At 45.2% G+C, this 18,811-nt stretch overlaps 1 protein-coding gene across 1 annotated transcript; it reads right to left on the reverse strand.

The window, feature by feature from the left end:
• Window positions 1-4,089: 4,089 nt before the first annotated feature.
• On the reverse strand, window positions 4,090-18,715 carry LOC106549969 (lysozyme C). Its single transcript, XM_087707923.1, has 4 exons — window positions 18,502-18,715; window positions 8,429-8,587; window positions 4,936-5,014; window positions 4,090-4,258 (listed from the first exon to the last, which is right to left on the reverse strand). Exons 1-4 carry the CDS (start codon window positions 18,641-18,643, stop codon window positions 4,192-4,194), a joined length of 447 nt encoding a protein of 148 aa, XP_087564049.1. The 5' UTR covers window positions 18,644-18,715; the 3' UTR covers window positions 4,090-4,191.
• Window positions 18,716-18,811: the final 96 nt, after the last annotated feature.

Genomic DNA, 18,811 nt, shown 5'->3' on the forward strand with positions numbered 1-18,811 from the left:
CCCTGACAGGAATGATGTTGGGCTGGCCATGCCCACCCTGGCTATGTCAACCCAGCCCACTGAGGTAAACACACAACCTTGTTGTGGCCCTGAATGAAATTGAGTTTGACATCCTTCTCTTAAAGCAGTATTTCTCAACCTTGGTGATTTTAAGTCCTGTGGACTTCAACTCCCAGAATCTATGCTGGCTGGGGGATTCTGGGAGTTGAAGTCCACAGGACTTAAAATCACCAAGGTTGAGAAACACTGTCTTAAAGGCTATGGAAAAAAAACATCTGAAATGGCCTTTTGGAGAATAATATTTGCCCCAAAATTAGAAGCACCTGCGACAATAATACAAGGCAAGTGATCAGAAGACACAGCATTTTTTCAAGAATTTTAGATGTAGGAAGTTATTTAATATGTAATTATTTTTAAACGTTGGAAGTCCAGAGAAATAATTTCCAGTTTCTGTAGCCATTGAAGCTGCGTTGCTGGAGAATTCCTTCACCCCAGCAACCTTTCAAATGCTCCGGAGAGAAACGGAGCCCAGAATTTGTAGTATGATGTTCATGCTTGATGTAGGTTACCAGCAGTGTGAAGTTGTCCCTTAAAACTAGTGACATTAAGAGCCTCTGTTGTGAACTGTTAAGGCATATCAGGTGGATGTATTCTCGCCCACCCCCTCCTTTATTACCTTCTTTCCTTTCAATGATGAGGCAGCACAGGATACCCTCATCCCGTGCTTCAACTCAGGTACTTGAGGGTCCAGTCATCCAGTCACCCCCCAAACAACCCACCGAGCTCACCTTCTGTAAGAAAATAAGGCTTCTTAGGGCAATAGGTGGCACTGAAACTGGAGGGCCACCACAGCCACCTTCGCTTTCTCATAGAAGCTGTAGCTGCCCTGGGATACCAGCCCTCTTCTCCGCTTGAGAACATCTGGGGAATTCTAGAATGGCAGCCATTGTCCAGGAGTATATTTAATCCAAGGCCCATGCTGCAGGCTTTGGTATAAACCAGGCTGCTTGCTCTCTTGCAGGCTGCAAAGGGAGAAGGTGAAATTCTGCAGGATGCAGCTGGGGCGCTGCTAAATATTTTGCTAAAATGCTCCCTTAGGAATGCACAATGATGGAAGAATAATGAAATCCCCCAACGTGAGAGAGTGGATGGTGAAAATGTCAGAAATCACAGAAATGGCAACGCCGACCTGATGGTCAGAGACAGTGGTGGGTTTCAAAAATTGTTGGAACCTACGCTGTGGGTGTGGCCTCCTTTGTGGGAGTGGCTTGCCACCCATGTGACCGGATATGAAATTATGAATTAGTACTTAGGTCGGTCCAAGTAGTTATTCAGAAACTCTGGCATTGAAGCATGCAAGTCTTAAAGCTGTCAAGTTACAAGATCCTTGCCAGTGGTGGGTTTCAAAAAAGTTTGGAACCTCTTCTGTAGGTGTGGCCTGCTTTCCGGGTCCACTGGTGGAACCTCTTCTAACCAGTTTGGTAGATTTGACGAGAGTTGCCCCTGCATGGCCCCATGGGAGTCTGACAACCAATCAGAATACATTTCTTACACAGGAACAGGAAACAGAGAGGTGGGACTGAACAGGTTATAAAAAGCCTAGCAAGCCCCTCCCTCAGCCCTTCTCTTCTTCTCCACCAACATTGAAGCATGTGATCACCTTTTCTGTTCAGGACCTCAAGCCATGTTGTCCTGTCCACCAATAAGCCATCTTTCCAAGCAGCCTCCATGTCTCCAGTGTCTTTTTCCCCACTTGGAGCCGAATCCAGAAGGACATTTCTTTCATCAGATCATAGGATGCCATAACACTGTTACAGTGAAGAGGGGGAAATATGGCATTATAAACAATTGGGATAGATTTTTGCCTTAGTATTATTATAGATGTGTTATTTCAAAGGAAGGAAACGCTGCTACACAAATGGCAGGCTATTATTGGTGTGTTTCCGAGGGTTATCTGTCTTCTCACAGAAGAGAATCCATGGCTCAAGCTGCCTCCCATCTCCCAGCATCCCCACTGCAGCTAACATTGCAGAATTCTGAGCATTTCAGAGGTTAAAGGGTAGAATTGGGTGGGAGGTGTCACCATGAGAAACGTAAGGAAATGCTAATACAGTAACACATACTTTTAAATATATACTATTTCTGCTCTGCTTCTGGTCAGAAAAAGGCAAGCTTTCTTTGCTTAATGGCTCTTTTTGAACTACGAATTCACAAAGATATAAATATGCTTCTGGCTTTGTTCTGTCTAACCTGAGTTTTCTTATTGCTATTATTGCTGAAGCATAATTTAGATGTGGTTTCTTAGCTCTCAGCACCATCTTGCGGTCTGCTTAGAATATTGCATGTAATTTTCTTTTCTTTTTTTGTATATACTTTTTATTTTCCATTTTCATAACATACAATCACATGTATACTATTACATAGCCAATATCCTATTGTATTAAGTAGTAATTACATCAGTTCCTCTTGTCATCAACGCCCAGAAAGATAAAAACCCATTATTAGCTCTTCTGCTCTCCATACACCTCTTTCTTCTACCTCTCTCCTACCTCCTTTCTTCCCTTCATCATCCTTTCCTACTCTACTTCCCCTTCCTTTCTCTTTCTCCTCTCTCTACATTCCACTCCTCCTTATCCTCCTCATCTTCCCCCCTTACCCTCTCTCCTATCCCTCTCTTCCCATCTTTCTTCTCTCCTCTGTTTCCCACTCTTCCTCTCATTGGTGTATTTCCGCTTCTGAGCAAACTCCATTCTATGTGGATGGTATTTATGCTTCCATATCAATATACTTAACATATCTTAGTTTTTTAAAAAAGAATAAGAGAAGACAGTATACATGTGCAATCATATTACATTAAAATCTAACACACACACCCCGTCAAGCCTAATATACGTCCCTCCCTCCCACCCTCCTCCCCAACCCCACCCCCCAGCCTTCCCTCCCCCGACTTCCCAGAACCCATACACGGTATAAATCTTTAACAAAAACAGTCTAAAATATATTGGGGGGGGAAATAGAAAATTGATAACATTTTTACATTGAACTTAGCTCCTGCTTGATGCATGTAATTTTCTTGAATTGCTTTTAAAATACAGGTTGGTAGGTACATCCTACATATATACACAATCTTTTTTTGAAATAAAATTCGCTTTTGTTGGTCTCTTATGAGATTAACCTACCTCTCAAATGGTAGGGAGAGAAGTTGAAACCCTAGCTTCATGCATCTATGCTACAAGGTAAGGAGATTGCCTCATATGAATTCTTTCTCTTTTTCTCCATTTTAACCTTTTTTATTGCGACGAAAGGCAGCATAGGAAGTGAGAACCTTATGTCTCTCACATACTGGGATTAGGGGAAGGGGACCAGATGAGGTGCCACTGGAAGACAAGTCGTGGCAGCAACTCTGTCACTAATCCAGAGTTGGGATACAGATCTTGATGTTCCACAAAGTTTCAGAGAGAGAAAGTTGAAAAATCTGGCATCCTACGTTTTGATCCAACACTTCGTCACCATCATTATTATCAACACCCCCACCTTTTGCCACAGCCATCCTTGATCAAACCACCAGGGATGGGTTAGCAATAGCAATAGCAGTTAGACTTATATACCGCTTCATAGGGCTTTCAACCCTCTCTAAGCGGTTTACAGAGTCAGCATATTGCCCCCAACAATCCAGGTCCTCATTTTACCCACCTTGGAAGGATGGAAGGCTGAGTCAACGTTGAGCCGGTGAGATTTGAACAGCCGAACTGCAGAACTGCAGTCAGCTGAAGTAGCCTGCAGTGCTGCACTCTAACCACTGCGCCACCTCGGCTCTTTGATGCTGGCATTACTGGCGGTTCTCTTTGCGTGCGCATGTGCAGTTGACTGCAAATTGTTCTACACAGAATATGAAAAAAATTATTAAAAAACAAGCCAGCAATGGCAGCGGCAACTGGGAAACCAGTTCGGGGGCGTGGCCAGCCTGGCAGCCCTAACGGTTCGGCAATCCAGTCCCATTTTCCACTACCGGTTTGCCCGGGGTAGCAACCCACCTCCTGAAACAAACACATGAAACTTATTATTTCAAAAAGAATTTATTCTGTAAAATGCCTTTGATCAGATTGTACTCTGTGATCACAACTGAAGAGCACAAGCAGATAAAGAAGCTGATTAGCAGATGATTAAACTGGGTTTGGTGGTACAATAAATTCACAGTTTGCAAGTAGCTGTCCAGTAATGTAAGTTTTTTCCACGGCAATGATTTCGCCAGCCATCCCTAGAGAACAAAATTAAGAAAAGGGGAAAGAAAATACAGCGATGTGAAAATTAAAAAAACAAAAGGCAGTGAAATGACAACAGAAGTAGATAGTTGTAAAGTAGCCCATGGTCTTTCTTCCATACTGTATAAACATCCATCTCTGAGTCAACAGAGAATATTCCACCATGAAATAAACTGTCCCCATTATGAATCCCTCTTCTGGTTGTGTTTCAAATTACTGTCTGCCCCCTGATTTTCCTTTGAAAGAAAACCTATGCCTCTCTCTCCCTCTCCCGCCCCCCTCTGTCTGAGAACAAGATGAAGGCATTATGATGAGGAATCAACAGAAAAAGATGTTGCAATAGCAATAGCAATAGTAGTAGACTTATATACCGCTTCATAGGGCTTTCAGCCCTCTCTAAGTGGTTTACAGAGAGTCAGCATATTGCCCCCAACAATCTGGGTCCTCATTTTACCCACCTCGGAAGGATGGAAGGCTGAGTCAACCCTGAGCCGGTGGGATTTGAACCGCTGAACTGCTGATCTAGCAGTAGCCTGCAGTGCTGCTGCAGAGGCATGTTTGAGCCAGAATTGGGTGTAAATGGGGAAAAAGCTCAAATTGTATTCGATGTGTGACTGGATGGCTGGGTGAAGGAGATAGACAAAGCCGATGAAAGATAAATTTAACTCCTTACCAAGCTTCCATACCATCTGGACCTGCTACAGCTCTCTTGACACACAGTATATCATCGATGATTTCATCGGTCACCAAATCTAGTGAGTAAACAGGAAATAATTGTGGCATGAAGTAGAATGGGACATATTCGAATAAAACAGCCAAGGGACCTAACAGCTTGTCATACTGAGCTAGTCAACCCTTGCTTTTTAGGAGAATAGAATCCAAACCTTCTCCAGTAAGGGAGATGTTTTCAAATTGGAGATGCCCTGGATTGAAGGTGGGACTTTTAGCCTGGCAATAAAAAATTAAAATGCACGCCTTCTTTAATTGGATGACAATTACAGTAGAAATGCAGCATTCGTCAGGACAGGTAAAACATGCCGGGCACCCCATTCATGGTGGGGCACAATTTGGGGGTGGCAGGTGGTGCAGGGGATGAGGTGCCCAGCATCCCTGCCAGTGGCGAATAAGTGCCCTGGGTGCTGCTGGACTCTCCCCTCCCCTCATTCGTTGGGGCGAGGGTGGTGAAACTTTGCCCGGCGCGCTGCCTCTCCTCTCCTGTCGGCTGTTATCTGAGAGAGGGGGCGCGAAACCATGGTCACTGGCAGCGACACTTAAGGGCGTGGGCTCTAAGAAGCGGCTGCCAGGGCACCCCATTCCTGCCCCACCTGCCACCCCCAAATTGTACCCCGCCGTGAAATGCGTATCTTAATAGAGCCACGACACGGATTTCCTTTGCTGCTTGCGCACTCTGGGTGGCCAGCAACCAAGCCGCCAATCGGCCGGCTGCCTCTAATCTGCCTGCCCTGTGTCCGCCCCCGGCTTCTGCGCCTTTGCCCGACTGTGCTGCCCTCTCACTTTTCTCCCTGCCTTCCCCAGCCGACAGTTCTGGCCAGGAGAAAACAGGCAGCGAGTCTGTAGAGGAGGAGGGTGCGTGGCTCTGCGATGTGCACCGGGGAACTGGGAAGGAAAGCATTTTCTGATGGCAGCGTGTGCTGGAACTGCCTGCCACCTGAAACACGATGGACTTGTTTGGCTTCTGCATGCGCCCTTTTTGGAATTGGGGAGGGGACCCTACAGCCCAAAAACGCTTTTATTGAAAAGGCTTTCATCGCAGTTCCCCAGGCCGCTTCAGGAATCAGGCGCCATGTGAAAGTGAGGATCCCCGCCGCATGGAACCCCCCGAAAATGTGACGTGCAGAGCGGGTGGGTGGAGCTACATTCGGAGTATAAGATGCATCCAGATTTTCACTCTCTTTTGGGGGATAAAAAGGTGCGTCTTATACTCCGAAAAATACGGCATATTTAGATGGCTAAGAAATGAAGTTTCTTCCCGCCTCACCCTCTCCCGCTGCTGGTGAGGAATGGCCATGATTGGCAACACTAATGGGTAGGTAACCTGTGGGGTAGGCCAAATGGTATAACCTTCACAAAAGTATTAAAAAGGAAGAATATGGCTATATTAACCCCTTGCCATAGAAAACATCAGATGGATTCATAAATGACAGAATCAGTAGCACCCAGCTGGCAAAACATGAATCTCTTTCCCAGTTTAAATGGACTTTTCAGTATCACAGGATTACACCCTAGTACTATTTTTAAAAGTACTATTTTTAAAATGCAGATTTAGCACTAAAAAAAACACCTAGGACTCTAAAATGTGTTCAGTAACTCCATGAATGCAGGATGCTTGATGTGTGTATATAAGGAATCTAAGCAACTGGATGTCTGTCATTGATTTGTCCGTCCTGTTTATAGGCTCACTACTTCGACCAAGGAGTGGGGGGAGAAATTGGTTGATTTTGCATTTGAGGGCATATTTTTCCAGTTTTATGACTTCCAACTACTATACAATTTAAATGTTCACTTGCATACTTCTAAACTTTATAATCGAGGTCATTAATATAAGGGCGGGGTGGGGTAAATGTTGTGACTCAGCAGACGTCTTCTGTGAGTCTTTTCAGGATGCAAGATGACCAATGCAGCTGGGGCTCGTTAGTGGCGTATTCTGGTGATAAAAGGACGGATGGTGCCACGCCCTGGTTGCAGGAGTCAACGTTCCTTGGTTCGTTCAACATTGATTGATCATCGGTCGTGGTTTATGTGAGATACACTTGGAGAAGTGATTTGCTTTCTGTAACCCTGATTCAAGGAGACACTTGGAGAAGTGCATTGTTTTGTAAGAGTTTTTGATTGGTATTCTGTTATCTCGTCAGAGACTTTATTTATGTTATTTTGGGGCTCGCAGCCGGTCTGAGCCGAGAACTGATAAAGAGAGTTCCTTTTAAGTTTGTTTGCCTGTCGTTTGTTAACAAGCAGAGAAGGGGGGACAGAACAGGTAAACATAGGTGTTTTACATTGAAAATTGCACAAAACACATAGGCTGAAAGTAATGTGGACGGGAAATAACACACAACATTTGTGAAAAGTAAATATGTTCAATGAAGAGCTGTGGGGTGCCTTGGTGATCTCTGAGCTTGGTTGTTTGCTTATAGACATTTCATTATCTGACTAGATAACACCATCAATGTTAGTGAATGTGGAGTTTGTTCTCTGTTTATACAGAGTATCCTACCCTGCCAGTGTTGCTAGTTACTAGGGAGAATGTGTTCTGGTCTTTTTGTTTCTGTCTTAGCCTTTTTTATTGGAGCCGTGGTGAGCTACTGGTTAGAATGCAGTATAACAGGCTAATTCTGCCCACTGCCTGGAGTTCGATCCTCACCAGCTCAAGGATCACTCAGCCTTCCAGCCTTCTGAGGCTATTAAAATGAGAACCCAGATTGTTGGGAGGCAATATGTTGACATTGCAAACCATTCAGAGAGTGCTGTAAAGCAGCAGTCCCCACGCAAAGGCGTGTAGCCACCAGAGACACAAATGGAGCTTCTGTGGCCCATTTCCCAGTACTGGGCTATGGAGTGGGGGTTGGGGGGTCCCTGTTGCAAAGCACTATGGAGAAGTATATAAGTCTAAGAGCTATTGCTATTGTCTATTTTGAATGGTGGATAAATGTGATTTATCCCTATGTGTCTATTGATGGCTGATTTATCTGAATGCCAAGCTTTTAGGAAATCGCTGTCATTTTTAGATTTGGCTTGGTGTAGGGTGCTCATAGTTTCCCAGTTGAAACTATGGTTGACTCTGTCCGTGTGTTGTGAAATTAAGGAGTTTTCATAATGTCTTCTGCCTGCTGGTTGGTGTTCATGGATGCTCTCTGCTAGTCTTCTGCCTGTCTGTCATAAAGCATATAGTGGCTGTTCCAGTCCTTACACTGTATGTTGTAGATGAGTCCTGCTTTTTCTTCTCAGGTACAGTAATTAAACATCTGCAAGAAAACAACCAAGCTCAGAGAGCACCAAGGACTCCACAGTTCAATCTTGAGCTGCCTATATTCTCTTTAATGAAAAGCTTTGACCGATTAACAAAAATGAGAAATTAAAAGAAATCCAGACCCAACGTTCTCTCCTTACAAACTGCACTTTACCACGGATATTTTAGAAGGAACACTTACCACGGCAAGCTAAGCTGCAGAGGTTCCTCGAAGAGCTGCGGTGGTCAGCACACCAGGAACGACTGTTCATCTGGAAAATGCCATATTCAGAAGTGCCATCAATGTTCTGGGTCACCTTAGCTGTGTTGAAACCACTCGCAAAATATGCCAAGCAGACCCCTGAAGGGAGAAAGTGATGTACAGATTGACATCCGTGTGGAAGTTTTGTTCAGAAAAGAAGCAGATAAGAAGTAAGCAGATAAGAAATAAAGACAGCAGATTATTTGCAGGCAGATTATTAGCACTACATGATGAATCCAGTTTGCCTAAGGCTTGAATGGCAATGGCGCACAGCAGGTAGCTGGTGTGGAATAGAAATAGAAATATAGAAATATAGAAATAGAAATAGAAATAGAAATAATAGAAATAATAGAAATAATAGAAATAATAGAAATAATAGAAATAATAGAAATAATAGAAATAATAGAAATAATAGAAATAATAGAAATAGGAATAGGAATAGGAATAGGAATAGGATAGAACAGAACAGAACAGAACAGAATAGAATAGAATATTCGAATAGAATAGAATGGGAGGAATGGAATAGAATAGAAATAGAAATAGAATAAAATATTCAAAAAGAATAGAATGGAATAGGAGAAATGGAATAGAATAGAATATTGGAATGGAATGGAATGGAATAGAAATAGAATAGAATAGAATAGAATAGAATAGAATAGAATATTGGAATATTGGCACATATGTGAAGATATGTGCCTGCTTGTATGCTTCTAGTAAAATGCAGAAATTAGTCCTGGAAGATCAATTTGGAAAGGAACTTTAGTGGGATACAGGTAGTCCTCGATTCATTTAGTGGCTGTTTAAAGTAACAACAGTAGTGAAAAGAGTGACTTATGACCATTTTTCACAAGACTGCTGCAGCATCCCCATGATCACATGATCAAAACTCAGATGCTTGGCAAATGATTCATATTTATGATGGTTGCAGTATCCCATGATCCCCTTTTGCGATTTCTGACAAGCAAAGTCAATGGGGAAGCCAGATTCACTTAACGACCATGTTACTACTTAACAACTGCAGTCATTCTCTCAACAACTGTGGCAAAGAAGGTCATAAAAATGGGGCAAAGCTCACTTCACAAATGTCTGACTTGGCAACAGAAATGTTATTTCATACAACGAAATTGTGAACATGAAGAGGCAGCATGAAAGACAAGCTGTTTTGGAAGAGATACAAAAAAAAACAAGAACTAAAGAAATTTCCAGAGAAGTATTTCTCATCAAATTAAACTGTTACAACTATAGTTATCTGTTGTGGCTCAGCAGGAGCCGTTGGAGCTGCCACCAGACTCCGACAGCGAGGGGCCCTATGAGTCAGCTTTGGAGGATGTGGAGGACCCTGGGCAGGGTTCCGACTCCAAGCAGGGCGCAGAGAGGCTGGTTGGCCACCAGGAGGCGCCTGAGCCTTGGACCAGTGGAGAGGAGACAAGGGAGTGTGATCTGGACATCAGCAGTGGGGAGGAGACAAGGGAGTTGTTCCTGGATGCCCGGCACCAGAGAGCTAATAGGCAAAAGGAACAGTTGCGCAGTTACAGGAGGTAATTGCACTCAACTGGTGGTAATTAGGCTCCTCTCAAGACTATAAAAGGAATGCTTGTGCACACACCCCTTTTGTAGGAGTCAACGCAATCACTAATGTTGGAGAACTGTGGTGTTAGCTTGGCAGGCTGGATTGCTGCCAAGGCTTGTCTGTGCTGGATTGCTGTCAAGGACCTGTCTGTCTGTTAATAAATTCCATAAGGTATCTTTGGCTCGGCGTGCTTTGGTGTGGGACGAGGGGGTTAGAACAGTTATCTATGTTAACAGTAAAAGAAATTAAAATAAAAATGAACTTTTTTTTGAGTTTACAACTATCTAATGAAAAATAAGCCACACTGATTTTCTTCGATGCAGAGAAGGTTTTTGATAATTTGAAATGGTTGTTCTTGCTCAAAGTTTTGGAAGATATGAACTTTGAAGAAAATTTTAAAACGTGGCTAAGATCAAATTTTAATTCAAGGAAGGAGCAAATAATTGTTAATGGAGATCTAACAAAAAAAAGATAACCGAACAAGATAGGAATGTCCAGTGTCTTCTCTCTTGTTTATTTAGATTCTTAAAATATTGAATAGAGATCTAAGATAAGATGAGAAAATTGTGGGAATAAAGATTCAAAAAGAAACTTAGAAGTTAAGGGTTTTTGCAGATGACTTTGATGTTGGTTTGGAAGATCCTTTAGAAATATTAATGGGAAAACTAGAACAATCTGGTGCATTAGCAGGTTTGAAGGTCAACAATAGAAGATAAAGATGTTAACAAAAAAAACCTTAATGTAGAAGATCAAACAGAACTGATGAATGAAAGGTTTTAAGATTGAGAAGAAAATAAAATATCTGGGGATCAATTTGTCATGTATATTATTTCAAAATATGCTAAGACATGGAATAAAAAACTTGCAAAGAGAGAACCTGCATAAAACACTGAACTAGTGGGAAAAAAGGGAGTTGCTGGGCAGGGTGCTGAATATTTGCAGATACTCATAAAGGTTTGGAACCTTATTCTTAAGCATTATGTTGCCCAAACATGTTTTATTGTTTATCTTGTGTTCTTTGAATAATGAAAATACAGCTGTGTGAAAAAGACCTGCACCCTTTCAGTTTTCAGCTGCATTTACATGTTTAATCAACTTTTCACTCATAGAAACTATGCAAAATTAGTACTTGGATGAAAATTTCTGTAGTCGGATTGAGATGCATAATTTTTATTAATATCACCAAAGTCTTTTAAAGGTTTTGAGTGAGTTTATATGCTAAAACAAACACAACTTGAATTTTCGAGAAGGTTAGCATCGAAAGTAACCAATCAGGAGCGAGCTTTGGCTGACCTATCAAAATGCACAGAGGCTAAATCTATGAGCTAATCAATGTTGTCATACTCTCTGACTATAAATAGGCATGAAAAGCATCGAGAAATTTAGTTTAGTTCTGGCTGCGGGCTGAGGATGAAGGCCTTTGCTTTCACCAGTACTGAGCAGTGGCATTGCATCATTGTGCTTCATGAAGAGGGTTACTCCTGTACAGAAATAGCCAAGAGAGCGAAATGCCATTGCACCACAGTGAGCAGAGTGGTTGAAAAATACCAAATAACTGGTCCAGTTGATGACAGGGTCCGCTTTGGAAGATCAAGAAAGTCGACAAAACTGCAACACATTTCAATGGCCGATAGGAAGCTTACCTCACCTCAGATTACAAGAATTGGGGGTGAAACATGTGATGTAAAAGTGTACACAAGCACAGTGCGTCACAGACTGCTTGCTAGAGGGCTCAAAGGCTGCACGGCTTGAAGTAGACCTTTGCTCACAGACACGCCCCGCTCTTGTCGACGTGCATGGGCCAAGAAGTATGCCAAGTGGACCAACGAACAGTGGGCCAAGGTCATCTTCAGTGACGAGAGCAATTTCTGCTTGACTGGGAATCAGTGCAATAAGTATGTCAGAAGATTTCCAGCTGAAGAATTTAGGCTGTACTGCCTGAATCTATCTGTGAAGCATCCCTTGCACGTGATGATCTGGGGCTGTATCACTGCTTCTGGTATTGGTCGGATACAAATCGTGCAGGGAATCATGAATTCCAAGCAGTATGTTGAAGTCCTGGAAAAGGCCATGCTTCCTTCAGCTCAGCAACTTGTAGGGAAGGACTTTTACTTCCAGGATGACAATGCTCCTTGTCATCGAGCCAAGTCCGTCCCGCAGTGGATGAAGAAGCATGGTGTTCGACTCCTGGATTGGCCAGCTCAGAGCCCGGATTTGAACCCAGTCGAGAATTTGTGGGTCAAGATTGGTTATGAAATAAGCAAGAAGCATCCGAAGACCAAGCAGGAGCTGACTGAATCCATTATAGCAGCCTGGCACCGCATTGTCACCAAAGATGACGTGCAAAGGCTTATACAGTCTATGCCGCCTGGTGATAAGCAATAAGGGCTGGCCAATTTCATATTAGTAACCATGTTTGGTTACCTAAACGGTCCTTTTCAGGCCCACAAACAATAAAAATGTTAACAAAACACTAGCATCGGCCTTAGTAATTGCAACACGTATGCCACTGGGTATGCATCAGTTAATCTGTTTTCATAGTCATTGCAAGCATGCAAGAAAATTCACAATCCCCATCCAAATTGCAAAAAGCTTATGCTTAAAACCCACCAGTATTTATTTAAATATAACAATATTTGCACAGCAGTTAGCAGAAAATATCATAAAATCAATGGCCTATCCAAAAAATGTCATAAAACGTAAACTGCAAAGCGTGCAGGATTTTTTCACACAGCTGTATGTTGTCCACCTTTTCTCCAGTTGGATTTCAAGAGCGGTGGTGGCACAGTGGTTAGAATACAGAATTGCAGGCTAACTCTGCCCATTGCCAGCAGTTCGATCCTGACTGTCTCAAGCTTGATTCAGCCTTCCATCCTTCCAAGGTCATTAAAATGAGGATTGTTGGAGGCAATATGTTGACTCTGTAAACTGCCTATAGGGGGCTGTAAAGCCCTATGAAATGGTATATAAATCTTGCTATTTCTAATCCACATATCCGTTTAATCTAAGCCAACAAAAAGGTTGGATGTACCATAGTGCTATAAATGTTATTAGCATTCTTCAATCTATTGCATAAGTTAAAGCCTGTCCTGGGTCTGAGGATCCTCTACCAGCTTCAGCATAACTTAATATATCCAAGGTCGTGTTCCTTTTCATTTTGGGTAAAGAGGTTGAACAAGATGGCCATTCTTGCCCCTATAGGTCCATTAGTGGCTATTACAAGTAAGGAATTATATAGAAAAGTATACAGGCTACTCCCCCTTCTATATATACTCTTTTATAAGATCTACGGACGCTGCGCAAACTTTTAAATGGTATGCTGAGTGCATGGGATTGAATGTGTGAATTGGATGATCCCACTTTTTATTACCCTATGACTCTTGTATTTTATGTGTTTTAATTATCACGTGGGGACTGCTTGAGTGTATAAATGAGTGTGCTTGATTCGGAGGACCTGCCGGGAGTTGCGGGGGCTATGGGGGTGGCTGAGGGGGCTAAAGACACGGGAGAGGGTCGGGGTATTGCGGTCGTGACAGGGAGGGGCAGATACGGCGGGGACTCTAGGGCAGGCCATTACCGGGGAAGGAGGGTTCGCTACATCACAGAGATCCCTCCTTCCGGCCCTAGGAGTCCCACTCCAAGACCAGATGGTGTAAGTAATCAGGACCCTGGTCTCAGGCTGTTGTCGCTAAATGCCAGGTCTGTTGTACATAAAGCACCTCTCGTCCGGGACTTAATTTTAGACGAGAGGGCAGACCTGGCATGTATTACTGAGACCTGGCTGGGCCCAGAGGGAGGAGTCCCCCTTGTAGAACTGTGCCCAGAAGGATTTCAGGTGCTGCATCAGCCGAGAGCCCAGGGAAGGGGTGGGGGTGTGGCCGCTGTTATCCGGGAGTCGTTAGTTCCTCGTAGGGTCCCTGCTCCGGAGATTGTCGGGTGTGAGTCTTTGCTGTTAAAGTTGGACCTCAAGGGTCAAGTGGGTTTGCTGCTAACGTACCTGCCTCCCAACAGCGTTGCAGCAGCCCTCCCCTCGCTCCTCGAGTCAGTAGCCGAGCTGGCAGTTGAGTTCCCTAGGCTGATGGTCCTGGGGGACTTTAATCTGCCGACGCTCGGTGAAAACTCTGATGGGGCGCAGGAGTTCATGGCTTCCATGACAGCCATGGGCTTGACTCAAGTAATTCGAGGCCCAACCCATTCGGCGGGACACATGCTTGACCTTGTATTTCTCTCGGAGCAGTGGATGTGTGATCTTGGTCTGAGGGGGAGTGACATCGTACCCCTGTCGTGGTCAGACCATTGCCTACTGAGGCTCGACTTCCGGAGGCCAAACCCCCACTGTAGGGAGGAGGAACCGACCAGGTGGTTCCGCCCCAGGCGTCTTATGGAGCCAGTAAGGTTCCAGACAGAGCTTGGGGTTATTCCTGATACTCTCACCCACAGTCCGGTAGAGACTCTGGCTGCTGCGTGGCACTCGGCAGCGTCAGAGGCCCTCGACCGGATTGCGCCACTGCGGCCCCTCCGAGGCAGCGGATCCCGGAGACCACCTTGGTTCACCGAGGAGCTCCGGGAGATGAAGCGCCGGAGGAGATGCCTAGAGCACCGTTGGAGGTCCGATAAGTCCGCATCGAACCGAGCAATGGTAACCACCTGCACCAGGGAATATACTAGGGCACTTAGGGCAGCTAAAAGATCACATATAGCCTCCCTGGTTGCGTCCGCTGAGTCCCGTCCAGCCGCCCTGTTTAGGATAACCCGCTCCCTGTTGAACAAAAGGGAGGCGGGGGAACCCTTGCAGGGCAGAGCTGAAGAATATGCCCAATTCTTAGCGGACAAAATTGCTCGGTTTCGGACGGACTTGGACTCCACACCTGCAGTTCCAGCCGAGACTCAGAGGGACCAAGTTCAACAGCTCTGGGTTGAGTTTCAGGAGGTTACCCCCGGGGATGTGGACAAGGCCATGAGAGCTGTGAGTTCCTCCACCTGTGCTTTGGATCCGTGTCCCTCATGGCTGGTTTCTAACTGCAGTGAGGTGACACGAGGCTGGATCCAGGCGGTAGTAACCGCCTCCCTTCGGGAGGGGAACTTCCCCGCCGCACTGAAGGCGGCGGTGGTGAGACCCCTCCTGAAGAAGTCATCCCTTGATCCAGCTGTCCTTAATAACTACCGCCCGGTCTCCAACCTCCCCTTTCTGGGGAAGGTTGTTGAGAAGGTGGTGGCCTTCCAGCTCCAACGGTCCTTGGAGGAAGCAGACTATCTAGACCCCTTCCAGTCAGGCTTCAGACCCGGTTACAGCACTGAAACCGCCTTGGTCGCATTGATGGATGATCTCTGGAGAGCCAGAGATGAAGGACATCCCTCCATCCTGGTCCTCCTTGACCTCTCAGCGGCTTTCGATACCATCGACCATGGTATCCTTCTGCGAAGACTGCGGGAGGTGGGAGTGGGAGGCACCGTGTTACGGTGGTTCTCCTCCTACCTCTCGGACAGGTCGCAGTCGGTGTTAGTAGGAGGGCAGAGATCGTCCCCAAGGCCCCTAAAATATGGGGTGCCGCAGGGTTCGGTCTTATCCCCCCTACTATTTAACATTTACATGAAACCGCTGGGAGAGATCATCCGTAGGCACGGGATTAGATACCATCAATATGCGGACGATACTCAATTGTATCTGTCCGCCCCGTGCCAAATCAATGAAGCGGTTGACGTAATGGACCGGGGACTCGAAGCCGTCATGGACTGGATGAGGATTAACAAGCTTGTGCTCAACCCAGAAAAGACCGAGTGGCTGTTGTGTTTTCCTCCCAAAAATTCGGCCATTAATCCAACACTCAGGCTGGGGGGTCAAATTCTACACCCCTCAGAGAGGGTTCGCAACTTGGGAGTCCTCCTGGATCCACAGCTGTCATTCGACCATCATATAGCAGCTGTGACCAGGGGGGCATTCGCCCAGGTACGCCTGGTGCGCCAGTTGCGACCCTACCTGAACCGGGAGGCTCTCACAACAGTCACTCGGGCCCTCGTGATCTCTAGGCTGGAATACTGCAATGTGCTCTACATGGGGCTGCCCTTGAGGAACATCCGGCGACTTCAGCTAGTACAGAACGCAGCCGCGCGAGTGATCGCGGGTGCACCCCGATTCACCCGCATTACACCTATCCTCCGCGAGCTGCGCTGGCTACCTGTCGATCTCCGGATGCGCTTCAAGGTGCTATTGACCACCCATAAAGCCCTACATGGCAGTGGATCTGGATACTTGAGAGACCGCCTTCTGCCAATTACCTCCCTACGGCCTATAAGATCTCATAGGTTGGGCCTCCTCCGCATCCCATCGGCCAGCCAATGTCGGCTGGCAACCACAAGGAGGAGGGCCTTCTCAGTAGCGGCCCCGACCCTTTGGAACGAACTCCCCGTAGAGATCCGTACCCTCACCACCGTCCAGGCCTTCCGCACAGCCTTGAAGAACTGGCTCGCCCGTCAGGCCTGGGGATAAGGACCATTACCCCGCCCGAATGTTGTATGCATGTTGCGTATTATTTTATTATGTGTTGTCGTCTTAGTACTGTATTGTATTGTATTCCCCTCTCCCTGGTTTCTGTGAGCCGCCCTGAGTCCCCTCAGGGAAAAGGGCGGCCTACAAATAAAATCAATTCCAATTCCAATTCCAATTACACTATATCTATAAAAATAAACATCTGATTATAAATTATACAAAAACAAAAAATAAAGTTTTCCAATAGCAGTCAAATGCACAAATGAAAGTTAATAAATATATAAACAAAGAGGTAAATCAGTATAAGTATATAGAAGTTATTTTTCAAACAATATGGAATTTTATTATTTATTTATGTGTTAAATTTATTTGCTGCCTATCTCGCTGTGGGGCTACTCTAATGAAAGGTTCAAATTAATTTTGCTGCTTCAAAGGCAAACAACAGGGCTGCAGCCAGTCTAAATTTTTATAGAACACAAGGAGGGTAATTTGGTCTGGCAACAATTACATTATTTCAAGCCAAACCAATAGCACAAATGATGTATGGAATACAATTGGATTTACTTTCACATCTTACAACCTATGAATCAGAGGTGGGTTCCTACCAGTTCGCACCTATTAGGTAGAACCGGTTCGTCAAATCTACCGAACTGGTTAGAAGAGGTTCCACCAGTGGACCCGGAAAGCAGGCCACACCTACAGAAGAGGTTCCAAAAATTTTTGAAACCCACCACTGCTATGAATGGATCCAATCAGCTTTCCTTAGGGACGTAATAGGTGTTATCAGAGGCAAAGCTAAAGTAACCTTGAGGCTAGAAAGAGGCTTGCCAAGTGTTCAGGGCTGGTCCAGAATACTAACAAATAGTTACATCAAATCCCAGTAGATTATTTCCACTGTTGTTAAAATATAAAAACAACTGGCAATGAGTTTGCCAGGGGGTGGGGAGCAAATTACCTATACTTTCTCACCTTAATGTCTAAGCCCAGGATGGCGAACCTATGGCACGCGTGCCACAGGTGGCACGCGGAGCCATTTGTCAGGGCACGCAAAGCGTTGCCCTGTCAGCTGGCCAGCACGCATGCGGATGTTCGGGAATGGACTTCCGGTTTGCTCGTAGGGCAGGTTTTTAGCCCTCCAGAGTCTTCAGTGGCCTCCCAGAGGCTTCCCTGAAGGCTCTGGACGGCAAAAAACGACCCTACGAGCAAACCGGAAGACACTTCCGGTTTGTTCGTAGGGCCGCTTTTAGTCCTTCAGGGACCTTTTAGTCCTTCAGGGACCTTCAAGAGGCTTATAAAGCCTCTGGAGCCTGGGGAGGACAAAAAAAGCATGCAAAAAATGGGGGGGGCGCTGGTCATGCGTGCATGCACACTGGGGGTCGTGCATTGCATTATGGGTGTGGCATGCCCACGCGCACCCCCCCCCCCCGGCACATGAGCCAAAAAAGGTTTGCCATCACTGGTCTAAGCCAACTGGGTTATAAGAATTCCGTGTGAATATTTTAAGAAGGGATTGTTGATATGTAACACCATAAAGTGATAAACTAAGCCCCACACTTCTACTGCTGATTGGCAAAAGGTACCAAAAGGTGCCCCACCCGATTATTGACAAAATTCTATTTTTTATCAATATTTTTAAAAAGATATATTTATTAAACTCCTATCACCCATCTCGCCAAGGCAGCTCTATATAAGTGAGATTTGCACTAGCTGAGTCCTGCCCAGTGTGGGCACGTGAAAAGGTTCTAGAATCAAACACAGCACTTGAAAAGAGCTGGAAGAATGCAGGATTTAGAGCCATTTAATATTCTTGCCTCAGGCTTTCTACAGTCTGTTCTAAAAACGAGTACTATGAGCAGGTTCAGCAAAACCAGGACGTTATTTTTTGTCACAGAAAGCTGTGACCAGGATTTTTTTTTAAAAAAAGAACAGTCAGGACGCTATGTGGAGGCTACTCACAGTCATCCAAAGTGTAGCCCTCGTGCCCGTCCATTCCCCAGCGTCGCAATACTAATGCCAGTTCACAACGATTGAAGATCTTGCCATAGACTTTCACCAGGAGGCAGGTCAACACAGCTAACCCCAGGCAGAGGCCTTTCATTGCTCCTCAGCGATGTGCTTCTACTATCTCCGGTACCCTGAAAATGGGAGGGGGGGTCTTCCCCAGGCTGACAGATCTACAAAGAGAAGAGAAACATCTAGAGTAGGGGTGGGCTCCTGCCAGTCCTAATCTCTTCTATAGAAGAGGTTCCACAAATCTACAGTGCCA

This window comes from Thamnophis sirtalis, unplaced genomic scaffold, assembly GCF_051295495.1.
Source record: "Thamnophis sirtalis isolate CommonGarterSnake01/CBP01778 unplaced genomic scaffold, rThaSir2_p1.2 scaffold_3, whole genome shotgun sequence".
Lineage (NCBI taxonomy): Eukaryota > Metazoa > Chordata > Lepidosauria > Squamata > Natricidae > Thamnophis > Thamnophis sirtalis.

Coding starts and splice junctions, on each gene's coding strand:
- LOC106549969 (XM_087707923.1), bottom strand. CDS start 18,643: ATGAAAGGCCTCTGCCTGGGGTTAGCTGTGTTGACCTGCCTCCTGGTG. Junction 5,015..8,428: donor CTGCAGCTTAGCTTGCCGTG/GTAAGTGTTCCT, acceptor TTTACTCACTAG/ATTTGGTGACCGATGAAATC. Junction 4,259..4,935: donor CCAGATGGTATGGAAGCTTG/GTAAGGAGTTAA, acceptor TTTGTTCTCTAG/GGATGGCTGGCGAAATCATT.